Source organism: Astatotilapia calliptera, chromosome 12 (assembly GCF_900246225.1).
Source record: "Astatotilapia calliptera chromosome 12, fAstCal1.2, whole genome shotgun sequence".
NCBI classification, from domain to species: domain Eukaryota; kingdom Metazoa; phylum Chordata; class Actinopteri; order Cichliformes; family Cichlidae; genus Astatotilapia; species Astatotilapia calliptera.
In genome coordinates, this window is record NC_039313.1 from 24571757 (window position 1) to 24599749 (window position 27993).

At 40.9% G+C, this 27993-nt stretch overlaps 1 protein-coding gene across 1 annotated transcript; it reads left to right on the forward strand.

The window, feature by feature from the left end:
- Nucleotides 1–63: 63 nt before the first annotated feature.
- Nucleotides 64–27965, forward strand: grk5l (G protein-coupled receptor kinase 5 like). The gene is made up of 16 exons (XM_026187262.1): nt 64–590; nt 17083–17178; nt 17306–17418; nt 23087–23164; nt 23450–23547; nt 23693–23785; nt 25420–25483; nt 25577–25717; nt 25794–25984; nt 26143–26180; nt 26377–26466; nt 26549–26757; nt 26843–26980; nt 27253–27390; nt 27502–27633; nt 27721–27965. The coding sequence occupies exons 1-16, from the start codon at nt 539–541 to the stop codon at nt 27802–27804; spliced, it is 1755 nt and encodes a 584-aa protein (XP_026043047.1). The 5' UTR covers nt 64–538; the 3' UTR covers nt 27805–27965.
- The last annotated feature ends 28 nt before the right edge of the window (nt 27966–27993 follow it).

Sequence of the window (27993 nt, forward strand, 5' to 3'; positions counted from 1 at the left end):
GAGGCTCACTGTGTGACGCCGCTTAACTGAGAGGCCCAGCCTATTTTGATTACGTACCAACAGGGGAGGAGGGGGCCCGCTGATGTCCTCTCTCGTGCACTCAGCCAACCCCTGCTGCTGCTGTTGTAAGGTAAAGCTGGCGGTATCCTAGTGTACCCTTGTTAAGGATCCGCCGCCGAAAGAACCCGGTTTGCAGACATCGGATCTTCCAGAAATAATTATTTTATGCGTCGGGGAGATTTCCTACCCAAATTACGCATGGAATGGTTTTGGGGGGATTGGAGTAGAAATGCAGCGCCGCACTTCCAGCCCACAACAAGAACCATGCCCAGCTTACACTGCAAGCAAATTTATGACATCCTGTTTTATCCTTTACGACTTTGATATGAGTGAATTTTACTAGGACAGTCACCAGGAGTGAAGAAAAAGAAACGCATCGCACAGAGCTGAAGGACGCTGTATTCGCCGCAGACGTTTGTGTGCCGAGAAACCTCTACGTTTAGGATTTTTTTTCTTTTTCTCTTTTTTTTTCTTTTTGATGGAGCTGGAGAACATAGTAGCCAACACTGTACTGCTAAAAGCCAGAGAGGGTAAGTTGACACAAATAGTAAGCGGGCCTGCTTTTGTCATATTTTGAGCTGTGCAGAAAAAAAATAATCGTAAGGATGACGGCAGCCTGCAGACTGTGTGGCTCATTACGGCAGGTAAATCCTAAAGATGCAACAGAAAAAAAATCGGGAGGGGGTGCTGTGCAGACAGTGCAGACAACATCAACGGAACACCGCGAAACTGCTCGTCTTGTAATCAGTGATAGACTCGAGTCAACCAAAATCCTTGCACATTTTGACAGATTGTATGCCCCCCCCCCCCCCCCCCCCATTAAATATATATATAAAAATATATATATGTTGGGGGACGGGGGCGGCAGGGGAGGGAGGATGGGAGGGTGGTCTGCCTCCCACATCCGCTTTCGTTGTCTGTGCATATGAAAGCGGCTCTTTCGCAACGTTATGCATGCTGGAGCAAACACTGACACGGGGAATAACTCCTTTCTAGAGGGGGAATAAAATGAGCTTAGGCTGTCTGACATTTGAAAGGTGATCCGATGACGTGACTGGTGTTGAAATCTGTGTAAAGGGCCCCTGCGGAGAGACGGACTCTGCTTATCTGTGTAGAAAGAGTCAAATGTCTGAAAAGGCCAGTTGCAGCCCGACAGCACGGTCTGAAATATGAAGGCGCACGGTGTCATTAATAGTTCATTCTGAGGAAGACAGGGTTGCGCTGAGGGCACGAGGAAGGCCTGGAGGTAAACGCCGCGCACTGTGTGATGCATTGACCGTTTTGGTCGTTGGGATCATGTGGGCACTTTTATTTCAGGTTTGGGGCCTGTGGGAAGTTACAAAACAAAATTCATTAGGTTTCGCCTCATAAGCCAAAATTAGGGAGTCTTTTGGTTGTGCAGCTTTAAACAGCAAGATAAATCCTGAGAGAAATAGCCATCCTTTTCCCTTATTCAGTCTGGGTGATGTCCAGAAACTTAAACAAAATGAAAACAGATTACATTTTGTCCTGAGTGTACCTGGGTCCCTTTGGGATGCCCTTTGAACTCTCCTCAGTAATCCCAAACCTGTTTTCAATCAGCAGGGTTTAAAAACCACCACTCACACTCATCCCACTTTATTGTCATGATTATTCTTTTTTGTTTTGTTTTGTTTTTTGGAACTGGTTGCAACAGTTTTCTGTCTTTCTGTAAATGCATCAAATCTTTTGCTTCAGTTTAAAATGACTCGGTGTATGTACAAGTGCAAGTGTACACAGGTCCGGTTGCAGGGAAGCTCATAGTTTGATGTGGCAAAAGCCTCTGCAGAGTTGCAAGATGACGCAGGAAAAGACTTTGGTTCTCTCGCAGCTCCTTCCACGCGTGTTACAACGTTGGCACGTTTTTAAAATAAATGGGCTTCCTGCACATAGAGCTGGAAGTGTTTCATAGGCACTAATAGAGTAATAAAATGAACCAGGATGGCGACATGCTGTCAAAATCCACACGAAGAATGCCTTCGCCCGTGGGTTGGACTGGACGTTTGTTTTATGGCAGCAGAACACGACTGGGCTGAGTGAATCAAGCTTCATGAATTAATAAGAGCAGTTAATGACCCATGACAGATCTCGCTTGTCCCAGCTGCTCCAATGGTGTGCATCTGCCCTGACTGTGTGTGCGCGTGTGTGTGGAGGAGAGAATAAGGCCTTATACAATTATTGGATGAGATGGATCTTTGAGTTAATAGCTGAAGCACGACTTTCTCAGCAGCTTGATCAATGCCTCTATAAATGTAGCTGTGTGGGACTGATTCAACAGTTGAATTGGAGTGTGCAGTGCACACACTGAACAATTTCACAGGTTGCAATATTGGTTGTATCCTCTAATGGTCTAAATCATTAGAGGTTTTGTATTACGTGATGCAGTGCCAAAGGCTATGCACATCCATGTCTGCTGCTGTTAATGCTGCTGCTTTCTGTGCATGCATACATTTAAGCAAGGCACTGTACTGTACACACAGAGACTCATTTTAGATCATGCACTAGCAACAGCCGAGAGAATGCGAGTGGAGCAAAGTGAAGAGTGTTTTTTCCTGTTTGTTTATGCGAGCATATCTCCAGCCATGCCTGAACTGAGAGGCAAGCATCCTCTGTCTAAACTTCTCCAGCTACGGACAACAGGAAGGCCCAGTTTACACTGCAGTCTTTGGCTTGTTTATGCCAGCATCCTCACACCTCCCAGATCAGTAAAACTGTGCAAGTTGGAGAAAAGAGGAGAAATAAGAAAGCTATTGATATCCCTGGGCCAAGAGTGGCAAAACAGGCCTCGTGCCAGCCTCTGCTTGCTCTTTGACTCTTCAGTGTCAGCGATGGCTGCTCTGACGGTGCTGGTCTGGCATTTGCCGCCAAGTTTGGTGAAAGCTCATCGTCGCTTATGAGTATTCAGAGATAATTTTGAGATTAGTAATTAGCTGGAAGATTGGAAACACTTTAGAAATGGAGGATTTCTAATCAAAAGAGTGCTCCGTTTAATCACAGTAAAAAACCTAACTTGATTTCCACAAGAAGAATTTTTTTTCTTTTTTTTAAAGAGAGGGGCTCTGACCATATTGGACCATTTTGTTAAGTGACCGCTGTCTTACATAAAGCTCAGTGGTATAATACGCTATCAGTTTGATGCAGCCCATAAGCTATTTAATCAAATTGATTGTTACATAACAAACTGAGTGGGCTACTGCCATCCGAGCTCCATCTTCCTGTAGAGCTCCTCTCCGGTCTCTGCGGAAGATACTTTATGGATGATGAGTATGCGGTGAAATGAAACACTTCGATGGTCATCTGAGTATCATCTGACAGCGACAGCACTGCTTACTGTGTCAGAGCAGCAGGGGGAAACGCTGGTGCGCTGGCCTTAAAAGCTGTGATGTCTGTGTGAGTTTGTCAGCTGAGGAAATTGGGGCTTTACAACAGATCAAAAAGATCAAAGGCACTTAGGCCTGACAGGGCTCTTTGTTTCAGTGGGATCTGTTACACTGTGGCCTTTAATGTTATACATATAGCTGACATACAGTCAGAGCGAGCGAGCAGGTATAATATCAGAACATACTGTAGATTTATGTGTGCGATAGCCGATGAGGGGTGTGGGGCAAATTCCTTTGTTTAAATGTAACCTGAACTTAGCCACTGTGACGCGAGCAGCATCGGTGCAGTAGACCCTTTGCTTATTGTGTGTGTGTGTGTTCACAAGCCTCTGTCTGCCTGCCTCCCCATTCACAACTCTTGCTGGCAGCAGTCGCAGATTCCAAGCCAGGCGAGTGAACGTCATCGGTTGTTTAAGTGAATGAGAGCAGGGGAAAAACTGCATTGCTGCATCCAGATGCCTTTCTTGAATTGTGGTAACAGAGCCCGGGCATTTAGTTTGGGCGACTAGACAGAATTCCACTCCGCTGCCTGTGGGCTTTCTCATTCGAGCTGCAGCGTTTTTTGAATGTTGTAGTTACATAAGTAAAACTCCCGTTATATAAAAAATAAAAGCAGCTGAGGTGCTGTGGACGACTAAAAGTGATAGAAATACAGCAGGCGAGGATTTATTATTTAATCATCACTGAACTGAATTCTCAGTAAGCCTCCTTTCTGTAGCCTCTTAATTGAACTGGTAAATGTTTTGTATTGTTATGAAGTTACCATTGGTAATAACTGAGGAACAGCTACTACGTAAACCCAGAGAAACTACAGCTGAAATATGAAGAAAAACTCATTTCTTTACCGACCCAACTGCAGTAAAAACAAGCCCCAGTTTTTCCACGACATTACTTGACTTTTACAATAAATTCATGTGTGATCTCATGCATGCTGTGGTGCAAGTTCATGCTGGTTGCATAGAAAAGGGGACAGTCTATCACCATCTGAGACAAGACAGCGAAGTAATACCATGGAAAACTTTTACAGTCCAGTTTCAGCTTAGTCACTAGGTAGATTGTCATCTTTTTACTGAGTTACTTTGTTGTGGTTAAATAGGCGATGGCATGTTTTATTGCAAAGGTTATGAACATGATAATAGTGCAAGCAATTGCACAGTTTCAGGTTACTGGTACCTTTTCGAAACATTACCCAAACGAGGTGTATGTACATATGCAAACGCACATTAAACACGGCTAGTAAGCGCTTGTCATTCTGCTGAGATGGCTTCCTCGCATAACTAAAACAGGTTATTATAGTAGTGAGAGGGCAGCCATTGAGGGCAGCATAGGGGTGCAGTGGTTAGCAATGTCACCTCTCTCCAAGACAGGTTCTGGTTTGAAACTGTCGGCCAGCTGGGAGCTTTCCGTGTGGAGTTTACATGTTCTCCCATATGCCTGTGTGGGTTCTCCGGGTACTCTGGCTTCCTCCCGCTGTTGAGAGACACGCTTGTTAGGTTAACAGGCCATTCTCAATTGGCTGCAGGTGTGGATGTGAGAGAGTGTGTTGTCGTTTGTCGGTGTTAGGCCTGTGATGGACTGGTGTGTGATTGTGGTGTACTGTGCCTCTTGCCCAGTGTCAGCTGGGATAGGCTCCAGCCCCCTCCCACGACCCTACTTTGATAAGCAGGTTAAAATAGATCATGCTTGTGCATAAGTGAGTAGACAAACATGATTCACCTCAAATTTTCTAGATTTCACGTGTGAAAACAGCTTTACTGAGTAGATTGCGAAACAGTCCCGGGGACCTACTGCCGGTAACACAAAACTTCCTGAAGAGTGTTACCAGATGTGCTGATGTTATTTTTCAACCTAAGTATAAAAAAAGTCCCTTGTCAAAAATGTAAATGTTTGAAACGTTTTTGTAAGGAAGTATAACCATGAAAAACAACATAACAAAAAAGCAGTTCATTGGAATGTACTGTTTTCATTCCTAGATAGTACACAGTTAAATTTGGGTTGGACAAAATTTGGATATTTACAACTGTAATTCGAATGGACGTCTGTCAGAGGACCTCCTTTTTTACACAGTACCTAATTATACATGACTTATTACAAAGCAAACACAGTCACAAATACATCATAGTTAAAGTTAGTAATACCTTTTCTTTTTTCTTAGTGTTTCAGCTGTACATTTACTGTATTTACCTACTGATCATCAGTGGTAATTACCCTAGAATACACTAGAATTTACCGTATAATTGCCAGTATAACTGCCTACTGGTCAGTGTCCGGCAGCCTCGCCTCTGTCAGTGCGCCCCAAGGTGGCTGTGGCTACACTGTAGCTTGCCATCACCAGTGTGTGAGTGTGTGAATGGGTGGATGATTGTGTAAAGCGCTTTGGGGTCCTTAGGACCACAACAGACCATTTACAATTATCAGCTATTTACATAATTATTTAATCTTTTGTGACATTTTTAGGCAAACACCAAAAAATTGCTTCTTTTTTTTTAGATTTACTCAATGAATCTACAAAAAGAAACATTAGAACAATCGTCTTAACTAAACCAAAAATAAGCATTTACAGCGTGTGTAGATAGATATAGAATAGAAAAGAATAGAATAGCCACTTAAGTGTCATCCAGTTTAGTGCACATCACAACGAAATTTCTGTGCATTTACTCACCGTCAGACTGTACAATATAAATCTAAAGGTATAAAAAAGGAATCTAGGATATGTACACGTAAGAATATAAGAGACATTTGTGTGTATTCACTGCTTTTAGAAAAAAACTGTTGTATATATTAGGAAAAATGACTATATTGCATAGTAATAATAGCAGCAGAAAAATATAGTGTAAATTACCATTCCAGGTATGAAATTGCATTGCCCTAAATATACAGTCGCTGATTATTTTGATTATTAACTCAACATGGCTGTGTCTTAAATATCTGGAAGTCTCCAAAAGTTTGTCCGAGTCCCGGATTCAGCCTGCACTAAGCTCTGATTGGAGCATATTGCGTTTGAAACCAGCCCTACACATTTTTTATGTTTTTTTGCTGCAGTTGTTCTTTTAAGAAGACATTTTATTTCTACATAGATTACTGGCTGATAAGAACTGATTAGTCATTGCTGCTAGGAGAGTTACAGTTAGCCTATTGTCTTTGCAAGAGATTTACAGAGGGTTGTGTGTGTGGGAGAGGAGGTTGGAGGGATGTCGGGGGCGGGTGCTTCAGCGTTCCATAGAACAGCAAACCTAAGCAAGTCCAGCTGCTGTCGTTACAACTTGCAAAATGTAGTGAAATGAGCTGCACCCTCCACTATCAAATGCACAACACTGATCTTTGTTGTTTGCACCTGCCAGCTAATGGTAATCTGAGTATGAGCACTATATTGCAGACTCTGTAGTCTCTGTTACGCACTTCCTGCCCCGTTTTCATATAAACAAAAACATTTGCCTGGAGTGCTCCTCTCTCAGGACCTGTCTGAAAGGACGGAACCGAGGAATAAAACTGTCAGCTTTTATTTAGTAGAGACTCTTATTGGAGGGAAACCAGCGTCTCATTTCCTCATCGGGTCCTCCTGACAGGAAAGAAGTAAAAGATTTTTTTTTAAAAGAGGACCTGAAAAGAATATATTGCGTATACATGCAGGACTGTTTATGGTGTTATTAACAAAAGGTGATTCATTTGAATACGACATGGATGGGACCACACTGGCAATGCCCGACTATCCCATTGAATCTCATCATGTGTTTTCTGGAAGTGAGATCACTGCTAATGTTGTTAAAAGTATATTACAGATAGCTTGAAAAAATTCTCGGTCCTCATAAGATGGAGCCTGCTGACTCTAGTTATTCTTTAGTGCCGTGCCAGGCTGGGAATCGTGATTTTTTGAGCTCTTTGAAATCTTTCGAAAACTTTTTGTTGCCCTCCAGGTGTGCAGATTTGAACCCTTGAAAGCCTGAACCACAAGACAATTGTTTAAATTGAGTATTAACTAAACCATATGACAATATTTTAAAAGTAATTAAATATCCATTTGCATATGTGTGTGATCATGTATAAGTTGTATAGTTTTAATGTTTTATTTGGGAACAGAATGGTGTGTATGTGTAAGTTTGGTGATGGAGTTTTTATTATGAATGAATGATGAATTTTTATGAATTATTATGTCTATTTTTATGCTTAAGGACAACAGATGGAAATTAGCCCTTGGCTATAATCTGGTATGTTTACATTCATGTAATTTTTTTTTTTACATTTATGTTCATTAACATGCACTGTCCTAAATAAATAAATAAATATATGAGTCTTAATTTATACAATATTTGCTACATCCAGCATATTAATATAATTATTTTGTAATTTATTACTTTAAAATGCATTGCTCAGTTTATCCAGGTTTTTCCAAGGGGTGAAAATCACACTGATGATGTAGTCACAACAACTCACAAAACCTCATGTGTCAAATATGATACATTAGGTATTTTAAAGGAGGAATTTTTCATTTGTTTTTTTCATTTTCATTTGTCTGTAAATTCCCAGACATACCCACAGTTAGATCGCTGTTAGCCTGGCAGAGCTGCTTGCATGGCATGTCTTCATTTACATTTGGGGTATTATATATGACCCTGCATGTACAGTTCACGCCATTTCAATTAATATTATTGGAACGTTTTTGCTGTTTAAGTTTGTTTTTTGTAAATTCAAGGATAGGGGTTCCTTTATTGGCTCTTCATTCTCTAACAGCAGTTTTGCACTGAGATTATAAAGCAAAGACGAAGCAGAGATACCCATATCTCCACCGACAACACGCCACAAGGCTCGCTGTGTTTTGAGTAGGAGTGTGACTCATTTTTTCTTGAGTAGAAAAAAATTCAGCTCTCTGGCTCCTACTATCTCTATTGTTATTGCTGCCTCTACCCACACATACAGTATACGTAACTCAGCTGGATGCAACAAGTTCACGCCTGTTCTCCAGGGGTTGTCGAGTGGAATTCTGGGAAATACCGGAGATGATTTTCTAAAGTAAAAGTAGACTCGGTAAGCCGAGTGAAAGTGGATGGAGGAAAAAATGTGAATTTTAAGCGCTTGTCATTAAAGTACTCCAGGAATGCAGTCAGAAGCCTCTCAGACACACAGGTGATTACTTAAGTACTGTTTCATCATGTCTCCATGTGCTTCCTGCGCTCTGCACTGCTGCCATATTGCTTTAATGGAACAGCTGATGAATTTTTGATGTGCATTAATCCAATAATCTATACAGTAACTTCTGAACCTTTCTCTCTGATATCTCCTGCTGGATGAAGAGCTAAATGCCAGACTGTATACGTCAATGCAAACACACTCAGAACCTACATGATGTTAAATGAGGCTGTTTATTTCCTTTAATGTCAGGACAACTAAACATAAAGAAGAAATGAGGGATCTTTTATGTTTGAGGAAATACACAACTGTAAAAAAGTGCTGATCCAGCCTTCGGATCCAAACAAAATTGGGGAAAAAAAGGCACAGGGATTTATTAAAACATGTTTTTGGATGTCGGTGAGGATGTTGAGGTCCGGGCTCTGTGGAGGCCGATCATGACTGATCCATGTTTTTACTGCATTGGCAGCATGTTTGAAATTATTGACATGCTGAAGCTGTTGCCAATCAGATGCTTTCCAGATGGGAGTGCATGATAGATCAAAATCTAACAGTACTGTTCTACATTCGTAATCTAATCAATTTTGACAAAATCTCCAAATGCAACTCCAAACCATGACAGAGCCTCCACTGTGTTTTACGGATGGCTGCAGAGACTCACTGATCAATGTCTCTGAACAGCAGATGGATCTGTGCTAACACTTCTTTCTTGACTTGTCCAGTTTCTTTATAATTTTTAAGGACACACGGCACACCATGCCAGGTTTCCCACTAGTAGCCTTTTAGGAATCAGTTTGTTGGTGTCAAAATAGTATTTTGGCATTTTTCCCAGATTAAATTAAAGACATGGGAGCAAATGATGTGTGTATAGGCTGCTAGTAAGAAAGTGACTGCAATTTAAAACTGGTTCTTTGCAAAGTTGTCTGTTATGTGTGGACACAAGGACACAACACTGGTTCGTCCCTTGAGTTAGTTGCCTTTATTATGCTTGAATGATTCATAGGTCAGTGGCTTAACAAACAAACAAAAATGGTCAGGTAGAAGGACTGGAGTGAAAAGGCATCCAGTGTCCAATGAAAGCCTGGAGAACTATTGCTCAAGACCACTTTAAAAAACAATACAAAACAATCTGGCTGCATGGCAGCAAAATATTAAGAAATGAGGTGTGGCTTTGTATTTATACATAACATATTGTTATTTATAGGAACCTATGACACGGGGATTCTTTAGAGTGCATTAGAGTAAAATCAGCTAATTTATTTGTATATTTGTAAAAACATAAATCTTGAGTAAAGCTCCAGAGAGTTATAAATGAGGTTGAAAGAGTTCATTAAGGAGTTTGGCTCATTTAAGGCCAAAGCAGATTTTAAAGACTCTTTTTTTTTTTTTTTCAATCGAGGCATGTTTTCGTGGCAGGACATCACAGGAGCAGGACAAGGAACAAATATCTTTATGAAGAGACTGTGTGTTTCATGCAGAAGGAAAGAAAGCACCCACCCAGTAATGTCAGTCCACGGTGCCCCATGAGTTCTATCTCACTGATGAGTCGGCTCTGTGCCTTTCAAGCACTTTCCTCAGTGTTTGCTCACTTAACTGCTGATTTTCACTCTGAATAAACTAAAAATCATTCCTCGTAGAGATGTAGGACTGTATCGCGACACTGTTCACACTACCAAAACATTTATCGAGGTAAACAGATGCTATAATACCTCGTCAGAGCACAGGAGCATCCTGTTACGGCTAGCTTCATGTGGACTATGCTCTGTCCTCTTGGATCTTTATGGATGAGCAAACAGCAAGTATTACCCAGCGTGCCCTGCGCTGTGTGTGGTCCTTTGATCGGACAGCACGGTGGGTTATATAATTTCAGGGTTTTTTCGTGCTCCCCCCCGTCACATTCCATACTTTATATATTTATAGAACAGGAAACTTGTGGCACCTGACTGTTCCCAGACAGGATATGTACCCTGCCTTCTGCTGCGCTTGTCAGATTTCTGTCCTTGCATGCAAGTTTTGACACTGAGTGTCTTCCTACACCGTGGCTGTTTTGCTCGTGAACACATGAACTTTAACAGGCGCCGCTTCTCTAGTGACAACTGCCACAGCGCCCTAGCTCTGAGGTCATGGACTGGTTTGACCACCTCAGTTTGTATTAACACATTGCTGCTGCCCTTGGGCTGGTCTCTATTAATAGCAGTAATGTTTACAAGGACATAAAGACGGGGAAATGGGCAGTGTTGTGTGTGTTTTTTTTCCCCTCAACTCTTTGTGCAAAAGTAGCTGTTGGCAAAAGGTTAAACCTGGAATTTATGTCTCAATCTTAAACGCGTGTCGAATGCAGCTACTTCCTTAGGTCAAGCTAGATTTGGTTGTTGTTTTCAGCACACAGCTCGCTAGGTTGTTGGGACACAGCTGAATAGAACGCCAATACTGTTGCTGATAAGATCTCTGTTTTATTGTCTATGACTGATTTTGAGTTTATGACCCCTCATTAAGCGGTTCAACATGTGACCCTCACAGCAGCCAAAAGAAGCCGAGTGTGTTGCCAGGTAAAAAGGTGCACGTCATCAATGTTTGCTTCGAGCATTTCAGCAGATGTTACAGGCGGACCATCCAGTTGTTATTATTGTGATATATGTGGACACGGGAGCTCATTTAGGATGGTAATAAGAACAGAGGCACCGACATGACATCATGGTGGAACAGACCAACAAAGACCGTCTTCCTGCTATAGTCCACCCCTGCTGCTCAGGTCTGGGCAGTGTTTCCCCTGCCTTCCTGTGGCATACACACACACACACACACACACACACACACACACACACACACACACACACACACACACACACACACACACACACACACTTTTAATATGTGGATTAAAGCTTCAATAATGAGTCTTTCACATCTTGTTTTGGTTTGCTTTCAGTGCTGCTGGCTTGACCTGATAGGCATGCGCATGCATATATGCTTATATTTTTAATAAACTGGTATGCAGTGTAGTACCTTAAACCTTTATTTACGTCTACATTCCTGTTTATACTGCATATATAGGAGCAACATTCACACAAAAGCAGTGTGCCAAGGTATGTTTTTTGTTCTCTTTGCTCCTCTTCTGTCTTTGCAGCAGATAGATATCTAGTACGATTTAATCACATTTCCCGTGATAAAGCAAACCCATATATTGCTACGAATCACTTTACAGCGCCCGAAGAAGCACAAAGAGGATGTTTTGCAAATGCAAAGCTCCCGTCTTCCTTCAATAATATGCTTGCTGGGTGTTTACCACTTGTGTTTTGCATGCACAAGACCATTGGCCCTTACCTGGAGCTCTCATGCAAATAAATCCCGATCACCGAACGGTTGGATGTGCCGGGAGGGATGGACCGAGGGGAACAAAGGCATTTGCATCATAGTCTGGTGCTGGTCGGCCACAATGTATTTGTAACTCGCTGACCACCACAGTATGACTCAACCGCGAGGCCGACATTTAACAGATCAGACAAAGGAGGTGATGTGGGAATAAGCGAGAGTTAGATAATCAGAAAGGGATAGTGAGTTGTTTGTGAACAAAGAGGGTCAGTGCAGCCAGGAGATGAGAGTGAAGAGTCACTGAAACCTACTCAAATCTTGCACACTTTTTTACACAGTGTAGGTGTAGAAAATAGCACATATTCAGAACGCTCGGCTCTGCTCACGCTCGTGCTCTTAACATCACATTCTGTTGCAGATGTTATTGCATATATGCCAGATGCACAGTGTGACAGTCAGGATGTGGTTTCAGCTGGTTGTCCACAGCACATCTAGCTTCATGTTTGGAGTGAGATTGTAAGTGGAGGTGTTCGAGACCTCGGAGATTATGTGTGTGCACGTGTGTGTGTGTGTGTGTCAGGCACTAGATGTTAATGACTTGGGTTCTTTTGAGTGTCAGCACTTTGTGCGTATAACCTCAAATCTAAGCAGGGTTGTTTTCGAAGGTGTGGATGGATGGGGCCTGCAGGATTGCCACGAGTTGATTAAATTGAGCATGAGGACAACACTAGAGAGAGGTCACAGTAGTGACATTGTGCGTGCACACACACACACACACACACACACACACACAGACACACACACACACACACACACACAGATGTTTGGGGTTCGGGTAACCCCCTGGTGTTACGCCAGACGGTTGACGTTTTGTCTCTGACCTTCTTTTTGCTTTACTTGACATGCCTTGATGATGTCAGAGCTCCTAAACATGAGCATAAATAAAGGGTGGCGACCACACTGCCCACATGGAACAAATTAGACGGACAAGTTCCTGTGTGCAGCAAATCCATGCCACAGCACATATTTCAGCTCGTGTGTAACTGACAGACCACATAAGAGTGAGAACGCTTTAATAGCGAAAGAAATAAACAGACAGCCGTGAACAAGATGGTTTATGGAGGATATTTACGAGGATATTCATACTTTTAAGAGCCAAGTTTTGTTAAACAGGAACCTAGAGTTACAAATCTGGACGTAAAACGAAACATGTGAATGTTTTTCTCTTCTTCAAAACATGATTTCAAAAAGTTAGCACTTGCTTTCATCTTTGTATATCTAATACTGTTGTAAACTTTCCTCAAATCCTGCCAGAACATTTCGTAAAGCCGTGTAACAGCAACGTGTCAGACAATTTTTTTAACCTCTGTTAGGCTGTGCTTTCTTGAGCCCACAGACAAAAGAAGCCAAAGGGCACTAAGGCTAAACAGAACTTTATTTGTTGTTACATTCAGATGAGAAATAATTGATTCGTTGTATTTGCATGTTTGTGGGAGTGTTTGGGTGTGCTCTGTGTTCTGGTCTTTGCACCACATGGGCCTCGAATGTTACAGTGGGACGAATTATAAGTATGCTTTCGAGCAGCTTTATTTGCAGTGATGAATGAGAGAAATCGAGGGGTTATAAAAATAACATGAACAGCGTGACAAGAGACCACACGTAGAAAAGCCCAAAAAGGAGGCAAACCACTAATCTATAGCACTGTTCTATTTTTATGGCCAAGGAGCTGTAGACGTCCTTAAAAAAAAGTCCTAAAACAAAAGGGGGTTGATAGACTTGAAACAGCAAATGAGGTCAGTGATTGGCTGGCAGCAAACTTGGTGACAGTGATGTGGTGATGACAGGAAATCTTCAGCAGTGTGTCAGAAGAAAAGGGAAAAAGATACTGGGTCACAGGGAAACAGCAGAAGAGCAGAAGATGATGCCAGGAGTTCCAAAAAGCAGGAAAGGGGGGAGGCGGGGAGGGAGAAAGAATGAAAAATAAATAGGCTTGGAGAGCAATGAGAGGCAAAGAAAACAGGACACAGAAAGAAAAAGAAGGAACTGCATTATTTGTGGTTGTCTCAGCATTGTGTAGAAGTTGAATGCCTGGGTGGAGCACCCATGTTTGGTACAATTATTTGACATGGCGTTGACCCTTCACAGGAAATTTATGCCATTTGGCTGGACGCTTGTATCCACAAATGCCTCACACTAGCACAAGTGCATACATTTTTAGCATGGCGTCCCTCCCATGGGGAATGACCTTCTTCATTCGCTGTATTCTTTTGCCTTTTTGGCAGATGTCATGTTTTCATTAAAGGAGATTCAAAAACTGGAGCACACAGCAACACACTGTATTTTTGTGTGGGGAGCATAAGTTTACATATGAGCTGTTTACAGAAGCGATCAAATAAGGAAGTGCGCCTGTTTATAGCATAGTTTCGTCTACAGTAATGTTAATGAGGCGCAGGTGCTCGAAGTTAATGATTGTCTTTGGGGATATTTTTATTCGGGTTATTAATACATTCATGCTTCGTGTTTGTCTTTGGTGATACGAGTATCATTCTGAATACCGTATGTGAGCTTTGCTGACGTAGGGTCCCTTATCTTTAACACCCCTCCTCCTAAAAAGAAAAATACTGCAGTTCTAATAAGAGTCAGTACAACCCTGTAAAACTTTTTATGACTCAAATATGTAAGAAGTGGATTGAAATACTTTTGTATACTTTGCTGTGAAATCATCTGTTCAAAAATGTTATGTCAGCTTGTAATGATGGAAATGATCTCTAATTAAATCCCTTTGTGCCTGTATAATGTATGGTTATGGCTGGCTGTTGCAATGTAATCCTGAAAGTATGACACACGAGGGTCATACTTGGTAAGTGAATAATAAGCATAAGTGTGTAAAATGAGGCTTTTGTACTATGTGGGCAAAATAACCCGTACCATGCAAAAGTCTTGAGCCACCCCTCATTTCTTCATATTTTGTTGTCATTTTTTAAAAACTGGAAACTGGTCTTAAGCAATAGTTCTCCAGGCTTTCTGAAGGTCTTTCAAAGTGTTTCTTTCAACATGGGCTGCTTTGTTAATCATTTTTAGTCCAGTCTTTGAGCCTGATCGTTTTTCTTAAGCCACTTAACACTGACCTATGAATCATTCATGCTGTAAAATTGTACCTGTTGTCCATACACACAACAGACAATTTAGCAAAGAACAAATCTGGAATTGAGTCTTTAGACTCTTTGTTATCAGCAGCCTGTCACAAAAACATATAATTTGTTCCCATTTCTTTAGTTCAATATGTGAAAAGTAAGTAAATTAAGTAAATACGTTTTTGTTTTGTTTTTTAAATATTCATAGAGCACATTTTAAGATAAATGTCACAAAGAGCTTCACAACAAAAAATAGTTAAAAGTTATGAAAGGTTACACAGTCTGACAGGCATAAATTTTTCCACCAACAAAGTGGTTCCCAAAAACCTATGAGCTCAAAACTTCATATCTCAGCATGTTGTGCAGAGTGTCCTTAAAAACCTGAGGAAACCAGACAAGCGGAGGGGGAAAAAGTAGCAGGCCTACGTGGAGAGTATCTGAAAGTCATGTGAAAAATTTGAGTAGACCTCATACAGGACCCAAGAGATGTATGTTGTCCCTCAGTTGATCCATCTTAAGGGAAAGAAGAATGGTACAGTAATTATATGCTGTGTTTCCATATATATTTGCAAATGTTTCAGCAGATGACTGCATCTATTTCCTGTTTTCCCAGCAAAATGGAAAAGAACTGAGGCGTGGATTAAGACTTTTGCGCACTAATATAGAGCAGAACATCCATTCTGGGTGCACGATATTTCAGTATCAGACATTGTAGCACACTTTTATGATCTTGCAGAGAGAGTGACAAAAACATGAATGAATGTATTCATGTATAAGATAATGTATTTGCTGTTAGATTAAATATTACATATAGTAAATATAGAGTAAACATTTCCTTAGTCAGTGATGTATGTATGTATGCATGTTCTGTCTATACCAACATTCATGTGTAACGTAATTCAGCAGTCAGCACTAAGTCTGCTATGGTTCACTTGTTTGACCGTTGGCTTACTTTATCTTAGTCAGTTTATGGCTTTCTGGGGAAGAAAGTTTCCCAGCTATGGTCTAATATCACACCAAAACATGCTAATTTGAGACTAATCTTCCCCTTGTTGAGTGCAATTTAATTTTCTTGGCAAGTAAATTATATAATATTACAAAGGCAACAGTGAGACGCAAAACAGACTGCAGAGCAGGAGGAAAGGATGAGACAGTAATGCAGCAGGATTGATGGGAAAACTGCTAAAAGCTTTCACTCAGAGCCTCCACAATGACGTAGGGCCTCTCGCATTCCTGGGTTATTACTTAAAGATGTCTGCTTGTCATTGCTCTCAATGCCTCTCACATTGGGTGAGCTGCTTGCAGCAAATTTCCACTGCACAGAGCGGTTAAAGGAAATCCCTGTCATTTCATTAGAGCAGTCGTAACATATAAAAAAAAATAACTTTGAGACGAACATGGTGTAAGGGCAAAGCAGGCTGTGGTAGAAGTACGAGGTTAAAAGTTGCGTTTAATCGCATCTGGTGGATACTGTGAGAAAACGCCAAAGGTGATTTAGACATGGCTTTGATGAATAATGGGAAAGCGGTCAAAGTTAAGAGGCAAAATAATCAGCTCCGTCGATGACTGCACAGTAAAATTTCTTCAGAAATCTAAGTAGGCGATGTAGATCTAAGTGGTTTTTGTTCGTGATGGTGTTACGTAGCTGCAGGAAGCTGATGCATGATTATTCAGTGCAGTGGAATCCAGTCTGGGTTCTGATGGGAACTGAGCCGGTCAGAATGGGCTTTCTGTCTGTGTGGACACAAAAACACACACACTCATATTAAACACACACACACACTGTTCCACTTCCAGTGAAGCCACTCACATGAAAAGTGAGCAAGAAAGTCAGTGGAGAGAGGAGAGCGTTACGGAGGAAGTGAGACGTAATCTATGAATTATATATACACACTGAGACTATGATTTCATTCAGGGGAGAGCCCACACACAACCCCCCTCTCTTTTAGCCATTGGGCCTTCATTTTCTCCTCACTGACGAAAATAAATGTGGACAACTTTATTAATTTCTTTCAGTTGAACATTTTTACCTCTTGTTTTACCTGTCACCACAGGTGGAGGAGGGAAAAGGAAAGGAAGGAGCAAAAAATGGAAGGAGATCCTTCGTTTTCCCCATATAAGCCAGTGTACTGAACTGGGAAACAGCATCGGTACGTGTTTGTGCACTTCCTTCATCTAAAGAGAGTGTGTTTGACTGTTTGTTGGAAAGGCTGCGATTTAAAGTCTGTGTTCATTTTATGTTTTTTTTTTGTTTGTTTGTTTGTTTTTCTTTTGCAGACAGGGAATATTTCAGCATCTGTGAGAAACAGCCTATCGGACGACTTCTCTTCCGTCTTTTCTGCGAGACCAGACCGAAACTCCAGCGATGCATCCAGCTGCTGGATGCGATGGTAAACATGCACGCACACACGACTTACATCGACCCCTTTTTTATATTTGCATTAAAAATATCATATATTTTTTTTAAACTAAGGAATAGAAAAGTCAACCATCAACTCCTTGTGACAGATCACACCAACCTTCAACCAGTGATTGTAACTGAACCTTATCGCAACAGGATTTTAGTCTGACGTGTATTTTTGTTGTTTTTGTCATCTTACCGCTGCACAGAGTGTCTTTGAAACACAATTTAAAGCTTTGACTTACACATCCAGTGTCATTGCATTGATACAGTTGAATTCCAACACTAGAATCCCACCTAGAAATATTTTTTTATACCCTTTTTTAAAATGTTAAGCATTAATACTGATAAACTCCACACAGAAAGGCTCCAGCTAGTTGGCAGGTTTGAACCCACAAGCACCTTGCTCGTGTAGCAGCAGTGCTTCCCCAGATCATAACACTGCTCCCTACAGGGTAGTATGGTAGGCACTAGGCATTATGGGTTCATCTCATCGTGATTTGCCCATCACATTGAATCATTCATCAGACCGTGTGACCTTTTTCCGTTACTCCGATCTTTCTGTCTGTTTAGCCTCACTCATAAGTGGTTTTCTTTAGGCTACACAGTTGTTTAGTTCAGTGGAAATACTTTTACTTTTACAGTCAGAAATAGCTGTGATTTTTGCTTTTGATTTGTTGTCATTTTATTTCACCAAAATTGTCATGATTTTTTTTTTTTTTTGACCACATTTCTTTCTATGAGATGATGGTTCACCAAGTTTTAATGAAACTTATTAAAACAGTTTTAATAGTTACAGTTGTTAGTTGTTTTTTTTTTTGCTAGATGCAGACCAATAATTTAGCCCTTCTGAGACAGTGTAACGTCTTTACCATGACCATGGAATACCATGTCTTCCAACAAGGCTGTTTAAGGAATGAGAAGCTACCCACTACAGCAGTTAGGGTTAAACAGCCTGTAGCCAGCTGAAACACATTGGCAACTGTAGTTGTCCAATGGAGGGCTCTTACTTATTTGCCTAGTTAAATCCAAGTTTTGTTTGGTTGTTTTTTTTCCCAGGCAGAAGCACGCATCATGACACCTACAGAGGATGTTAATAATGATTTTGGTGTTTGAGTTTTCTAGGAGTGGAGTGCTTACTAGAGGGATTCTCAAACAGCAAGTTTTAAACTTTTCAAAAGTGTGAATTTGCACAGAACTGAATAAACAGCATAATGTGAAATGTTAGTGTGCTACGTTATTTCATGAAATTACATTTGAATAATCCACTCCGGCCCTTAAAAGTCAGTCTTGTGGAAGCTCATATTAGAGTAGAATAAGAAAAGTGTCTCTGCATTTCAGATCATTTTAGATTTGACAAACTAATCAGTCACATCCTTTTCATGGGTAAAGGTAAAACAAAGTTTTCAGAAACATAAACTACAAATGCACGGATTGCAATATTGTGAAGAAAGTGTGAAGAAATCATTGAACTTTACAATATAACCCAATCCACGGTAAGCTGCAGCATCATCTTAAACTGAAACAACTGAAAGTAAAGTGCTCTGCTACTGGACAGATGTACAAATAAACAAAAATCAGATGTTGTACATTAGAGGTGGGAATCACCATACATCCCACGATACGATATTATCACAATACTTAACGCACGATATGATATTATTGCAATTTTTTAAAAAATGTTGCGATATTCAGATTCTGTACATAAAGGTAAACCTTATCAATATTCATTTTATCTAATATCAAAGTCTCACACTCAGTCTTTCTCTCATTTCATTCAGTTTTATTGTTGACAAACTGAACGGTTTGTATTACAGTCTAGTCCAACTTAACTGAATGCAACCATCTGGTACAATTATAGCTATTCTGAACTATGCAATTTATGAAAACTATGCAGCCCCTTCAGCAACTGAAGAATTTGAAAGTAAATTAAAACAAAATATAATTTTACATTAAATAAAAAAGTTTTAAACTTAATTAAAATAAAACTTGTCTTAAATTAAAATAAGTAAACTGTCATGTTTATTGCTGCCAAAAAAAAAGTTAAACACATTTGGACAGTGTCAGGATTCTTGCTCAGAAAAAGGATCAACATGCTCTGAAGTCAGAGCATGTTCCAGTCCACAAAAACTTTTTTTGTAACAAAATATCGATTTCTGCTGTCCCTGTATCGATACATTATTAGCAAACAAAATATCACGATACTACACAGTATCAATTTTTCCCCCCACCCCTATTGTACATCCACCTTTACCTGATATATTTTACCTTACCAAACAAAAGCAGGTGCAACAAAACCAATGTCAGTTGCTCATATAATTCTGTGTGTTTTTAACTTCACCAAATAACAGGAGAATGACCTTTTTCCCTTTTTCACTTGTCTCTATAATCTTCCCAGTAACTTCTTTAATCTTTTGCTCATGCTGAGGCTGCTAGCTTGTGGCTAGCTTTGAGCTCTGGATTGCTGGATAGCCATTTTTATTTTGTTAGCTTCTTTAAAATGTCCAAGCTCAGCTGGGTAAGTTTCTGTTTAGGTTTGTTAGAATTTTGTTGTGGTCCTCCTGCAGTTTACTTTGGCAAACTCTTTATAACCGCTCACAGGAAGTGGAGCTTTCACGCTAACGACATGCGGCTAACAGTGTGTACCTGACTATTTGCCTGCAACCCTGTCCACATGCTGTGTATCACCGGACATGGTCAGGAATGCTGGAAAATGTCAGATTCCACTCTCTTCCTAGAAGATCTCTATTAAACATGAAAGGATTTCAAAGGCATTATATTACATCTACTTTATAGGTGACGTTTTGAGAGAAGTAGTTTGCACTTCGACTTTATATCATCTTGTAATGACGATTTGTGCTTACAAATCGTCATTACAAGTAAATAATCACCTATAATTTTGAATTCATCTTTCAGCCCAAAAAATCAATGGTTATTTCTGGTCGCCACCCTTTATTTAATTCTTTTGCATGGAATTAAAGGCTCATCTAAAATAAAAGACTAAAAATGTTAAGTTGTACAGTTCCCTTTTATTGTAACCTGCGTGTGATCAATTATGTAATGGATAGCATGTTCTCAGATGCGAGTATCTGGAGGAAAAAAAATTGTGTTTATTGCTGGATAAATGCAGTCCTGGAAACACACTCATCAACTTTTTTAGTGTACTCACTCTGATTAGAGGGCAGGCTGCAAAAACGCCGGTGTTGCTGGGTCACACAGCAAGAGGACACAATTAAATGGAGTAGTGATTATTCAACCATCCAGATCCCCAATCTATCCAGCTTTTTGCCTCCTACCACCCCATGTCCACGTCTAGACAAAATACCTCCCACATGACACATTTAAGTCTTTATCTATCTATGCCCAGAATATCTTAGCGGACATGTGACGGGCAGAAAGGACGCATTGTTTCCCTCGCCAGCCCCTTCCAGTCCCGGCGCACCCCCGTCTCTCCACTTTTCTGCCCACTTTTAACCGCCCAGCCCTAAAAGTGACCATCACCCCCTCCATGCCACCCCCACTCTGTGTAGGGGGAAAGCACTTACACTCAAGCCAAACACGTGTTGGAGCTAATTCTACAGTCCATGTGACAAACTCAGCTTTATGAACCCCATTTGACAATTACTCAGGTCTGAGGGTGTTTACAACCAGGCAGGTGGTTGTATTACAAGTGATTAAACAACATTGCAGTCCATTGCTGGTATGAGGTTTACTAGACAGTGTTATTGTGTAATCTAGTGTGCAGTAATTAGTGTAATCTACAATTTACAGTAATTGTTGTTCTTTTATGTATGGTTTTTTTTAAACGTGTAAGGCGTGTGAAAGTATGAGCACAGCGGTTCAAAAGGAGGAGGGAGTGTTTGTGCATGTGTTTTTTCGGTGTGTGCAACTTAAGTGGTTCCAATGGTTCCTCTTACATCATGAGAAGGTGTTTGTATGTGTTGGATCTACTCTGCTTCCAAAAGGCTAAGGAGGCGTCTTCTTTCCCCTTTGGCTGAACCCCCCTCCCCCCTTTTCCTGCTCCTCCAGCAAGCGGTGGGAGTCAGACAGCTCATTTACTGTGTGTGTGTTTCTCTGAAACCTCTGATAACAAAGCCTCAGTTAATCAACACTTGGCAGCAGTCACAGCGCTCTCTCTCGTTCTCTGTGACTTTTAGTCATAATCTTACATGTTTACGTACAGTGTTGGCTTCTTCGTGTTTCATTCTGTAGTGTCTGTGATGCTGTGGTTTTTTTAAAGCCAGTTTTTTCCTTAAGCTTCGAGCTCATGTGTGCTTCCGCGGTGCATATCATATATACGTTGATGTGTGTTGTAGTGGAAAGCTGGTGACGCTGGTGTGACACACTGTGACACTGCAGGACCTCAAGGAATCCCACCGTGTTTACTGTGTGGTTGCCAGGCAACACAGGGCCATGTTGGAAAAAGCCCACTAATAGAAACAGCCATGCCAGCATGCCGCATGGATGCCATGTTGCCCTCCCCCTCCCGCTTTTGAGAGGTTAAAAGTGCCGGCTTCCAAATGCGTCAGCGAGCTTTTCATGTCACTGCCCCTGCGAGAAGTCCAGTGTGTCCGCCGCGTAACGACCCAACCTGTTAGTGTCATCAGCTGCATGTGTGCAAACACGGAGCCAAGAGCAGCATATGTTTATGTGAGAGTGACAGGGAAACACAGATATACAGAGAGTGAGAGGTGTGTGTTTCTGTAACCGCACAGCAGCTGTTTCGTCTTTCAAAGGAAAAAAGCAGGAAAAATTCGAGAGACATTTGGTTTTTTGGGGGGGCTTTTTTTTTTTCCACTATTGGAGTTATGCATCCAGTTTGAATGCCTTCTAGTCCGAGTTCTAAATCATCGTCAGTGTAATTTAAAAGGATTTTAGTAACATGTCATTTATCACAGCTGACTTTCTCTGGTTGAACGATTATAAAACACTTTAGTTGTGTTTAGTTTTTCTATTATCATCATTTCCTCCTGCACTTGTTTGAGGGGAAATTTATTTCCTTGTTTTAAACAAATCTCCTGCGCAGATTATAGATCTCGTCGATGTAAATTGGGGATTTGGGATGCTTGAGATAAAAAACCGGTTTGACTTGGCTTGACTGGAAGGGAGAAGTTATTATTTTCATTCCAATAAATTCTGTTATTCAACAACTGCAAAAGAATAGTGGGTGTCTTCCAAGTCCACTGGGACTTTGTGGTTAATAAAACATGTAGTCATGGTTTGCTGCTACAGAAAGTCAACAATCAAGCTGTTACAAATGTCAGTGAAGTAATTAATAAAAGGTCAGATTGAAAGACAGTTTCACAACACCCCATCCAATAAATCATTGCATTACTAAATACTGTCTGTTGTTGTAGATTTGAGATCTATAGAAGTCTAAAGAAATGTTTCACAATTTCACAACAAACTAAACATCATCTTTTACATCTGAACTTTGAAATTAGCCAATAATTGATCAAGTGATGTAAATGCCACTGTTTATAGTCTAGAAAATATTCATTACATAAGTTGCCTTGTTTGAAATTGGCACTGATAAATAACTACTTGACTGCAGACGATCAAGTGCACGTTAATACTTTTGTCACATCTATAAAAGTATGTAACACAAATCTATAACAGGAGTTTTGTTAACAACACTGAGTTGTTCTCTTGTTTAGGAAGACTACGAGGTAACACCTGATGAAAAAAGAAAAAGCAGAGGGTGCCAGATCATCAAGGCCTTTCTATCAGAAAATGTAAGTTTCCTCATTTGATGCATTTTAAAAATTTTCGAGCCTTCTTTTTTTTCACACTTTGCTTCAAAAGAAAACTTTGTAAGCAGACAAGCAGACGGCAGAATTAAAGTTCGCCAAGATGCCCGCATGGGTTTAGTAATCAAGTGTACGCATTAAAAAGTCAATGTATTGTTACTTCATCGTCAATTAGATCAGGCGTTTATGTTATCTCTTTAATTTGTAGTGTGTGTAATAAAGAGTGACGCATTCCTGTATGTGTGCTACTGTTTACATGTGTTGATGTAGTCACCTCAGCGTGTAGACATAGCGGAGGTTTTTGCAGACCAGTGCAGAGAGAACCTCGAGCTGAGTCCATGTAAGGAGATCTTCAGCAACTGCCGCAAGTGAGTTCCTCATTCATTCACACTCACCTGTTTGCAGGACTCTCTCTAATTTGTCTCTGCCTTGTCTCTGCATTTTCATCCCACAACGTGCGTTTTGGTAACTGATTTTTTTTTTTTTTTTTTTTTTTTTTTTGCGCTGCACCAGGGCTGTCCATGACTACCTGAGTGGAGCTCCGTTTGCAGACTACCAGAACAGCATGTACTTTGACCGCTTTCTACAGTGGAAGATGCTGGAGAGGTTGGCTGGGTTTTGTTTGCTTATATCCATTTCTTATCTGTGAAAAAAAACCACATTGAAATTCTGAATGCAGACATTTATAAAATGTAATTTAGTAGTTGTAGTCAGGGATGTGAATGTGGGGAATAATCAGTAATCAAGATAATATGGATTACATATCATTTATTTGTAAAATGACTAGTAAAGATCACTGCCCTATAAATACAGCAAGGTTAAAATTAAAGTCGAGATAAAAGTTGATGTGTATAACGGTAAATAAGCTCACATTCATTCAGTGCTTCTTTTGTCTGATTATTTTTGGCGTGGAGTTTGACAGTTTTAAAACAAAAATTAGCCGCTGTCTGTTCTCCAGATCACGTTGTGGTAAAGATTCAGTGAGTCAAAGAAACAACCTAAAAAGAGACAAACATAGACTCCAGCGACAGGTAAATAAGGAAAAACCCAACATAAGTAAAGTCCGCATTATGCAAAGTCTGTATTGACTATAACTGTGATATTTGCAAACGAAATATCACTATTATGTTAGTAATGGACATTTGATAGTCTGGGAAATAACTGTGTCATCACCCCTCATGGACTTTGTATTTTTGCAGCAACCATTCGGAAAAAGTTGGGATCCTGTGTAAAATCTAAATAAAACTAAATTATTAGCAAATCCCATCCATAATTTATTGACAATAGAACACAGAAATTATATCAAATAATGAAAAACTCTAACTGAATGTAACTGAAAAATTATTGGCTCCTTTTGATGTTGATGTAGTTGGCACAGGGCCGTGTTCACCACTGTGTAGCACCCCCTCTTCTTTTAACAACAGCCTGTAACGTTCAGGAGTTGAGGAGAGCAGCTGCTGGACTTTTTAGAGAGGAATATTGTCTGATGAGGGAACAGCATCGTCAAAAAAAACGAACCTCTGCCTATATATACTTACTGAGAAACTGATGCTCTTTTTATACCCAATCATATTACTGGCCTGTTGCCACATCACCTAATTAGTTGCAAAATGACGTGTTGCTGCAGTAAAATTGAAAACGAGCTCCATTTTTTTCTCCATTTTAACCATCAAATAGGTTTTCTGTGTTCTGTTGTGAATAAAATATGGCTTTATCCAAATTCCAAGTGGTGGCATTCTGTTTTTATTTACATTTTGCACACAATCCCAACCTTTTGGGTTTTGGGGTTGTTATTTTTTTTCTTTAAAGTCATTTCACAATGAATAAAATGAGACATGAATTGAATACAATGATATTGCAATAATATTGTATCTAGAACTTTCTGTGATAATCATGAAATGAAAGTCAGATGTCATGACAGCCCCAGCAACCATAATTTAAAAAGTTAAGAAGGTAAATTTTCCAGATAAGAAATGACTTGGATAGAATTACACCTCATTCTAAACAGTATAATATTTTATGCAGATAGCATGTAAATAAACAGCAGTTGGGAGTAAACAGCAGGCTTTCAGAGCAGCCTTGATTGTATCCGTGTCTGGAAAGTGAAATTATGTACAAGAGGTTCCATCATCTATACAGGAAACAGACTCAGGATGGTATTGAGTTCTGCACATAATGCCTGTCTTAATCAATACTATGAACATCTGTTAATGGGTTTTGCTGTGCCTGTGTTTTTCCAGGCAACCAATCACTAAGGACACGTTCAGACAGTACCGAGTGCTGGGAAAGGGGGGATTTGGAGAGGTGAGAGACCCGGAGATAAATTTTGATGTTGACATTAAAAGTATTGCCATTTCACAGTGAAATGTGAGATAACACGGTGTCTTTAATCCACAGGTATGTGCCTGCCAGGTTCGAGCAACGGGGAAGATGTACGCCTGCAAGAAGCTTGAGAAGAAGAGGATAAAGAAGAGGAAAGGAGAGTCCATGGCTCTCAACGAGAAGCAGATTTTAGAGAAAGTCAACAGTAGATTTGTCGTAAGTAGAAAATTAAGAGGAATAAAGTGCAGCGTTGATGCCTTGCGGCTTCTGCATGACTGTTGTCCTCAACCAGGTGAGCTTAGCGTACGCGTATGAGACCAAAGACGCCCTGTGTCTGGTGCTGACCATCATGAACGGCGGCGACCTGAAGTTTCACATCTACAACATGGGCACGCCTGGCTTCGACAAAGACAGGGTCCAGTTTTACGCTGCTCAAATCTGCTGCGGTCTCGAGCATTTGCACAGGGAATCGATCGTCTACAGGTAAATCTCACACAGTCTTAAATGCATTTTAAGGTGTAATTCAGTCAGAAGAGAAAAGCCTTTGAATGTTAATGTTTTTTAAAACATTTTGTTTAATAATGTGTGTTGTGAACTGATACTTTATGCTTTAACACACTTGCATGCTGTGTCATCTTTAGGGATTTGAAACCTGAGAATATCCTATTAGATGACAACGGTGAGTCTTGAAGTTTCAGCAGTTCTTATTCGTAAATATTGCGATGCAGCATTTTGCATGTTAAATTGCACATTTATCTTATGATAAATTACAGCCAGCTAGTTGTGCACAAAGATCCTGTCAGGTACATGTGGATAACATCAGCAGTTCTACCTTACCTCACCTCACCTCACCTCACTAACACTCTGTGTTGCAGGACACATTCGCATTTCTGACTTGGGGCTGGCTATCAAAGTGCCTGATGGAGAACTCATTAGAGGCAGAGTGGGGACAGTAGGCTACATGGGTAAGAAGCACTGTAGTCAACATTTTTAAAGGAGAAGGGTAAAATGTGCAAGTTTCATTAAGTTTCTCCCTTGGGTCTACAGCTCCGGAGGTGATAAATAACGAAAAGTACGCCATGAGTCCTGATTGGTGGGGACTGGGCTGCCTCATTTACGAGATGACCGCCGGGCGATCGCCCTTCCGCGCCCGCAAAGAGCGAGTGAAACGGGAGGAAGTGGAGAGGAGGGTGCAGGACGAAGAGGAGGAGTACAACGACAAGTTTACAGAGGACACCAAGGCCATCTGTAGAATGGTGAGGCTTGATGGAGAGATGTTTGTATAGCGAGAGATGAATGATGAACAATTGAGTGATTCATCTCTGCTTCTACTTCACCCAGCTGCTCACCAAAGACCCTAAGCAGAGGCTGGGGTGCAAGGCGGATGGAGCAGCAGGCGTCAAGGCCCACTCGTTCTTCAAAAACATCAACTTCAAGAGGATGGAGGCTGGAATGGTGGAGCCTCCCTTTGTGCCTGATGTGAGTTGTTGATATTATTCTGCACTGGAGGTTTAAATCAAACTCACTGCTAAAACCAAGTATCCTTACTGACACTCCCTGCGTCAGTAAGGACATTTTTTTTAAGTTTGTTATATCAGTGGAAATATTCAAAAATAGCCAGCATAAAAAATAAAATAAAAAATCAGAAACGGCAACCAAAATTCCATGATGATAAATTATCTATTAAGATAAACTTGTTTTCTGTTTTTCCCTTCAACCCAATCTTTTTCATGGTCATTGCCCTCTCTCAGCCTCGGGCAGTGTACTGTAAGGATGTTTTGGACATAGAGCAGTTCTCCACAGTCAAGGGAGTCAATTTGGACCAAACAGACAATGACTTCTACTCCAAATTCTCTACAGGCAGCGTTTCCATCCCGTGGCAGAATGAGGTAAGCGCGTTCATGTCATACGGCATTTTAAACGCTCAGTGCGCTTCTCGCAACTTGCTGGGAAAGCTCACACATTTTCCTCTTTCTGCTTCTTATTCTCATCTTATCCAGATGATAGAAACCGAGTGTTTCAGAGATTTGAATGTGTTTGGGCCACATGGAATGAGATCTCCAGATTTGGACTGGAACCAGCCGCCAGAGCCACCTCGACGCAGCCTGCTGGACAGGATCTTCAGGAGGCATGTAAGTGAACGGACAGGCGCATTTGGAAAGCAGGCAAAGCCAATTTCGATTAACCCACGCAAATCTATCTCTCTTTTTCTGCTCCAGCACCCAGAGGTGTCCATTTCCAACAGCCGTGTGCAGTCTTCCAGCGTAAACTCTGTGGACTCCATGTCCAACTCTGCCCCCTAGTGGCATCGTGTCTGTGTGGGCGCCCCACATACACAAACACAGAACACATACACACACACACATATACCGTGCAAAGGGAAGGAGCTACCGAGGGCTTCCCTCCTGCTGACTGGTCCACTGCTGGGGCCTGAGCAACAGCCGGTCTAAAAAGCCTTGATGGCCAGTCCATTGGGTGGGAGGGAGGGGTGG